General features: G+C 36.5%; 1 protein-coding gene across 1 annotated transcript; it reads left to right on the top strand.

Annotated features, from left to right (window-relative positions):
* Positions 1–5: 5 nt before the first annotated feature.
* LOC120089285 (uncharacterized) lies at positions 6–3,314 on the top strand. Its single transcript, XM_039046706.2, has 2 exons — positions 6–491; positions 2,159–3,314. The coding sequence occupies exons 1-2, from the start codon at positions 246–248 to the stop codon at positions 2,984–2,986; spliced, it is 1,074 nt and encodes a 357-aa protein (XP_038902634.1). The 5' UTR covers positions 6–245; the 3' UTR covers positions 2,987–3,314.
* The last annotated feature ends 3,974 nt before the right edge of the window (positions 3,315–7,288 follow it).

The raw sequence follows: 7,288 nt of genomic DNA, 5'->3' as shown, positions 1-7,288 counted from the left end.
ACCAAAAATAATAGTAAACGTTTTCAAATTAAAGAGAGAGAGAGAGAGAGAGAGAAAAAAAAAAAAAATCCTCTGCTTCAACAATACCATTTCTCCCCATCTCTCTCTATTTCTCTGTTTCGCCGTAGAAAAATTGTCGGAACAGTAAACAATTTCATTCCCTATAAATTCCTAAATTCTCTCCCTAATTTCTCTCTATCTCTCTCTCTTTCTTGAAATTCTTCATCCAAACAGAAGCAGTTAAAATGGGAGCTTGTGCGACTAAGCCCAAGGCCGACGGCAGCTTGGCTCCGGCACCGGAACCGGAGAAGAAGGATGTTGATGCTGTAGTCGCTGTTGAACCTCAGAACAAAGTTGACGTTCCGGCGGTGGAAGAAGTTTCCGGAGAGGGAAACCAAAGCGATAAAGGCAAGGAAGTTGTTGATGTCGACGACGATAAGGTGGATGATCAGAGTGTTAAACGCCGTTCACTTAGCAACTTATTTAAGGAGGTAATTGTTATAATCATACTCTATTTTCCTTTTTTCCTTCTTCGATTTGATTTCTGTTTTCTTCCGTTTGTCGATTTGCTCATCATTCTTGAGTTTCTTTTGAGAATTCGTTGCTGTTTTGTTGAGTAGAAATCAATATATTGTTAGAGGAATTCATATTCATCGTTCTTCTTTTTTACAATTTATGAACTTTTAAGGTTTCCTTCTTTCTCGCTATTCGTTGTTCGTTGAATGAAATGGAGGATTGTGGTGGTTGATTTTGAAATTAGGGGATTCAGTCGCCCTTTGGTTATCAGATAAATAATTAGGGTAAAAAAGTTAAAAAGAAAATGAAGAGTTATGTTATTGATACCTCGTGTTTATGAATTGGAATAAATTTCAATGAACAACTGTCGTTTTGTGATTGCTTTTTTTATATCCTCTTTTGGACCTCCAAGTTTATTCGCGAATCTCGGCGGTTTCTCGGGAACCAAACAGATTTCTTTACTCTTTTACAGAAGGAAGCTTTTATCCTCTTTTGGACGTAAAGGGAACTAAACAGTCCTCCCAAAGGTGAAAAAGTGATGTAAAGAAATGCAATTATATGGTTCCGAAATGGCACAGTTCTTTATAATTTATAACTTGTCGGCATCCTAAAATTTAGAGATTCAAACTTACAAGAAATATTTTCATCTTCTTTTCAATGGGGTCTCCTTTTCGATTCAAGAACTCTGTTTGTTTGATTGGACATTTGGATATATAATATACAGCACTCATGACTCAGGAGGCTTGATAATTTAAGTTCGAATCTTCTGCACTCAAGAATCAATACATGGAATCTTCACATTCCACAACACCATTCGTTTGGTGACAAACAAAAGTTTCCTTCCTTGAGGGGCCACTCTATTTTTCTCCTCTTTCTTCTGTTATTTCTGCTCATGTGTTGCCTCCTTTCTGTGATTGTTTCACGCCTCATTCAACTTTACATGTTTGGCTGCACCCTATAGAAGTTTCTTTCATTCCCATGTGATCTTGATGGGGAAAGGCTTGATGCATTTTTCACCCGCACGTTCGGCTATGACATGTCCCCTGGGACCTAGTTAAACGTACTCCTACTGGTAAAAAGCCGTTGGCTTTGTGTAAAATATTGATTTCTAGGTTATGTTGATAGTTGCCCTTAGGATCAGGGTCATAAATTATAACCCTCTATGGGTCTTGGTTTCATTGGCTCTGCTCCTGTGAAGGAGGCTGGTTTGTACGTTGATTATTGAGATGCCTTGAATTTGTTATCTCACATTTGAAAGAAATAGGAAAGTCACGTTTTCCTATTCTAAAAGAAATTTCATTAGTCTTTTCTTACCAATAGTTTGTTGAAGGTGCATTGCTTGGAAAATGACTGTTCATCAATATGATCTTGCATTGACAATTGGTGGGTGCCCAAATTGATTGCGTATATAAATGTGATGTGTGTATTTATAAATGGTTATAGCTGTAGCTGTGCTTTTAAGTTGTCGGTTTGAATTGCTTCCAATTTTGGGACACAAGGTTTGGTTTGATCTACTCAGAGCAATTTTGTATTTGAAAAGTATCATGTGACAGCTGAAAGTCTCTTTGCATATATTCTCTAAATCCTTCTTCATTGTCTTCTTAAATTGTTGTTCTAAATGTAATTTCTGAATCTTCTGCAGAAAGAAGGGAGTGAATCACTTGAATGTGAAAAGCCAGCTGGGGAAACAGAGACGGTGGAGTCTAAAGAGACAGAAATACATACAAAAGAAGTTGAGATAAAGGCACCTCAAACTGAAGTAGAAATCGAAACGTGTACCGAGGCGGCGGAGACAAAGGTGCTTCAAACTGTACTAGTAACTGAAGATGCTGACACGAAGGCACCTCAAACTGTAGTAGAGACCAAAAAGGATACCGAAGAAGCTGAGACGAAGGTGCCTCAAACTGTTGTAGAAACTAAAGAACATACTGAAGAAGCTGAGACAAAGGCACCTGTAACTGTAGTAGAGGCTGAAAAGCGTACCGAAGAAGTCAAGACAGAGACACCTCAAATTGTAGTAGAGACTGAAAAACATACCGAAGAAGATGAGACAAAGGTGCCTCAAACGGTAGTAGAGGCTGAAAAATCTGAAATTCCAATTGAAAGGATACAGATCACCGATGTTCCCACAACTTCTGAGACCATTATTGTGGAGAAAGTAATTGAGCCTTCACCATCTGATGTTACGCCAACAAGTGAAACATCCGAGGAAAAGAGATCAGAAGATGTCAAATTGCCGGAGAAAGTCGAGAAAACTGACGTAGTGACAATAGTTGAAGCAACACCAGCAAAAGATGAGAGTAATACATCTGAGAATAAGAAAGAAGATATCAGTGATGTCAAGAAGACCGAGACAGAGACACCGAAAGAAACCGAACCGAAGCCTGTTGGTCCAACTGAAAGCAGTACCAAACCAGCACAGGAAAACGATGAAGTAGTGAAGGTAACTGCTGAGGAAAAAACAAGTTGATGAAAAGTGAGGCATTTAAGGTGCAAGTATAGAAAGTAAAAGAAGATGCTTTTGTTCTTGGCTGTTTAAATTTATTATGTGGGAGAAGCTTTGCCCAAAGAAGAAGTGGCTGCAATCTGCCATGATCAGGATTAAGATTGTTATATGTGGTTTCTAAGCAACTTCTTGAGAGGCTTTGTTTCTATTGTTTTGTTGTATATCATTTGTTGGTTTTTCATTGAATTGCACATTCTCTTTCCTTCGCTTTGCATGTAAACATATGAGTTTGTCAGAGTAATATGAACATAGAATGTCCTATTTTAAATGTGAAATTTACAATTCTTCATCATTTTGACTCTGGAATTTGCCCAACCTTTTCTCCCTTTTTGTTTTCCAAAGTACTTCTAGAAGGGTCAATTGATTGTATAGTGCCAGAATTATGTTTAAAATTTTGTTTTAACCATTTCAAGAGAAAAAAACAGTTCAAAATTATAGCATATCACGGTTCATATTCATTTCACAAATGATGTTTGTTGATGATGCCTTTCTATTTATCATTAAGCCAGCCCATGATGGTTTAACAAATAATATTTGTAACTCAATTTTTATGCTTTCAATTGTATTTAAGAATTACGGTTTTAAATCTTTCAGCTTTTGTCTCTAGAACAATCTCTTATCAATATACACCAAAACTAAAACAATAAGGGAGCTTTTTAGACATGACCGATAGTGCCTCTTTAAAATCAAACGAAATATTGTCAATGTTACCCCTTTACAATAGCAAAAAAAACTTTTGTAATGTGTTTTTTTTTTTTTTTTTTTTAACTAAAAGCATGTGTTCGTATTCATCAAACTCTAACATCCCCCACCGTGAAATTAACAAATGGTGATCGTAACACCATTTTTTACCACCTCATGTTTTCAATTATCCATTGTAGGCCTTCTTGTTTCTTTTTTAGTTTCTTTAGATTTTACATTTAGGGATTGTGATTTAAATCTTTGGATTTTTGTCTCTAGAACATCTCAAACTAAAATACACAAAAATTAAAACTAGAAAGAAGCTCTTTAAACATGGATGATGGTGGTGGCCCTTTGAAACCAACAAAAAATTGTCAATGCTACTTTTAAAAATTACCAAACACTGTCTTAGCAAGAAAATTTTGTAATGCTTTTTTCCCAGAAAACATGTGTTCATATTCATAAAACCTGAACAACCCAATTGTTGGAATGCTTTGAATCCTAAATCTAAATAGAATTGGGATTTGCTGGAATGCCTTGAATCCTAAACCTAATTATAATTGGTATTTGAGATATTTAGTTAATTAATTCTTTTCCTTCTGCACTTAGGGTTTAGAGAAGTGTACTATATAAACTCACTAACCCTATAGGCATTATTTGGCAGATTCTGTATTTTCGATAACATTCTCTCTAATAAAATTATTTTTTCTCTGTCCCGTAACGTAACTAACATATTGCATGTAAATTTATGTGTCGATTTTCTCTATTTTTTTACATTCTTTAATTGTTGATTTCGTAACAAATTGGTATCAGAGCATTAGTCTAAACCTAGCTATGTGGGTGAAATCCACAAATAATGAACAAAGAAATTTAGTGAGCCTAGTTCGTGCTTTATCTAGGTAGCCTTATAATTTTTCCTACCTTGATAAGAGCAAGTGTGATCCATGCTCATACTCATATGCTTTGTTTGGATGTTGACTCGAGATGAATTGACGAGTCTTGAGATGAAGAGCAAGTGACCCAGGATGAACTGGAAATCCCTTGGGATTTTGAGTAAGGTCTCATGGTTGGGAGTGGATGGATTTGTTCAAGGAGATGCTCAAAATAGTACTTTGTTCCAGGGGAGGATTGTTAGGAGTGTGAACAAAATCTCACGTTGGTATGAGACCTTTTAGGGTGGTTACAAAAGTAAAACCATGGGGTTTATACACAAAGTGGACAATATCATACCATTATCGAGACAAGTGGAGGTTCATTGTCCTTATCAACTGGTGTCAGAGCCTAATCATTTGGGTTTTGAAATTTCGCATTTGTTTGACAATTAAAGATGTCTGGCGTGAACGTAAAAATTGACAAATTCATCAAAAGAAACAATTTCGGTTTATTGTAGATCAAAATGTGATCCTTATTGAAGCAACAGGGACTGTGGGCACCGCTTGTACCAAAATTGTTGTTATCTGCCTTTCTTTCGTGGATGTTGTATATCAGAATTGTTTGTGGGTTTTCTCCATAGTCGCTGCTGAACAAAATCTGTAAACTGCAGTGTAGTTCAGTTTTTTAGGAATAACTTCTACAAAGTTGTTGATTGTCGAGATTTCAACCGTTGGATCGTGTTGAATTTTGGCCAGCTTATTGGAGACACATAGGGTCTCACTATGAATGGTTGATTGTCGTTTTGAGCTCTAGTTTTGTCCGTATTCACCTTGAATAGAATCTGTGAAACCGTAGTGTAATTCGATTTTTCAGGGATAGCGATTGCTGAAGTTTCAACCGTTGGGCCATACTAAATTTTGATCAACCTATTTAGGACACATAGAGTCTCATTTTTAACGGTTGGATCTTCGTTATGAGCTCTAGTTTTTTTCCACAGTCGCTGCTTAATAGAATCAGTAAAACTGTAGTTTAGTTCGATTTCTTCATAGACAACTTCCACAATGTTATTGATTGTCGAAGTTTCAACTGTTAGATCATACTGAATTTTGGTCGACCTGTTAGAGACACAAAGGGTCTCGTTATAATGATCGAGTCATCGTTTTGAGCTCTAATTTTATCCGTAACCGCTGCTAAACAGAATTTGTAAAACTATAGTGTAGTTCGATTTTTCAGGGATAATTTCTTCAAAGTTGTTGATTTTTGAAGTTTCAACTGTTGGATCGTACTGAATTTCGATTAGCCTGTTGGGGACACATAGGGTCTCATTTTGAATGATTGGATCGTTGTTTTGAGCTCTGGTTTTATCCTTAGTCTCTGTTGAATAGAATATTTAAAATATAGTGCAACTTGAATTTTTAAGGACAACTTCCGCCAAACCCTTTTGCGATTGAAGGAAGTAGACCTGTCGTCCACAAAAGTTTTTTTTTATGTCCATGCGGTTGTCGTTGTTTGAAGGTTTAATATCATTATGGTTCATTCTTGAAACTCGTGGAACCTCTGTTTTCTACCGTGGGTGTTTGTTGGCGCCGTTCATGGCTCCCAATTGGTCGTTCGTGGGTTTTGTTTTAGATCTCTTTATAAGGATCTTTGTTTCCAGCCTAGAAGTTATTATTTTCGTTCTTTATGAGTTTCTATTTCCAATCAAGATTTTTTTATTTGATTCGAAAGTTTTTCTCCGCAAACTAAAGTTGTTCATCATTCTTCCACCTTGAGTTTGAGGGAGAAGTTTGAGTACGTCTAGCAATATGTTTTATGTTGCATCTGGTAAATTTGTTATTTGTGAGAGAATTCAAGTCAAGATAGAGATTTGTTGGAATACCTTGCTAGATGTTTTGAATTGTTAGTGGTTCCTTATGAGATATTTTGAGGCATGAGAGAGGATTCTGAGTACGTTTGTGAAGGAAATCAGACATGAGGATTTCCATGAGCAGCGAAATGATCGTTCCAAATTCCATTTGTATTTGAACATACACAATTACAATCAAGAAACGAAAAATACTAGTCATGCAACATACGAAATTACAACATATTTTACAATATAATCAAAGGAAAGATTATACATACCTTTGAAGATTCATCTTCAAACTCCCTCGATCACAAACACTTATTCAATTTGTAAGGCTGCAACACACGAACGCTTGAACTCAGCGACCGCAACACAGCACGATCAACAACAAAAACAAGCTCAACGAACGACCTCCAAAAACCTCGACTTAGTCGAGTTGAGTAAGACACCACCATAATGGCTACCTTGTTATTCTCAATGTGAGAATCCATAAGTGTGGGCTTTGTGTAGACTTGGTTAGAGGAAGAGACCGGAGGAATAACAATCGTGTAAACGATTGAGCAAGTGGAGATGACAAGAGTCTATCGTATAGATGATACCCAATCGTTTAGAAGATGGCAAGCTATCGTATAGCAAAAGCCCCGCGATCCTTTAGAAGATGACCAGCTGAGTGAACTATCGTGTAGTGTCACTCCACGATCGTTTAGTCTCTCTTCAGCTATGGTTTAGTGAATCCTATTCACTTGACAACATTTCCGTGAGTGTTTCCGAGAATGGAAACTCTTTCTTAAATCTTCTAAATTTAGGAAAACATTTTTCCTTTTATCTCATGGTTACCATGAAACTACCAATAACCTTCCACTCAA

Source organism: Benincasa hispida, chromosome 10 (genome assembly GCF_027475165.1).
Source record: "Benincasa hispida cultivar pf3 chromosome 10, pf3_genome.v1.1, whole genome shotgun sequence".
NCBI classification, from domain to species: Eukaryota; Viridiplantae; Streptophyta; class Magnoliopsida; order Cucurbitales; family Cucurbitaceae; genus Benincasa; species Benincasa hispida.
This window is presented reverse-complemented; position numbering and strand designations above follow the sequence as displayed.

Excerpts from the sequence above, each read along its gene's own strand:
- LOC120089285 (XM_039046706.2), top strand. The coding sequence starts at position 246 with ATGGGAGCTTGTGCGACTAAGCCCAAGGCCGACGGCAGCTTGGCTCCG. Across the intron at positions 492-2,158 it reads TTAGCAACTTATTTAAGGAG|AAAGAAGGGAGTGAATCACT; the intron begins GTAATTGTTATA and ends AATCTTCTGCAG.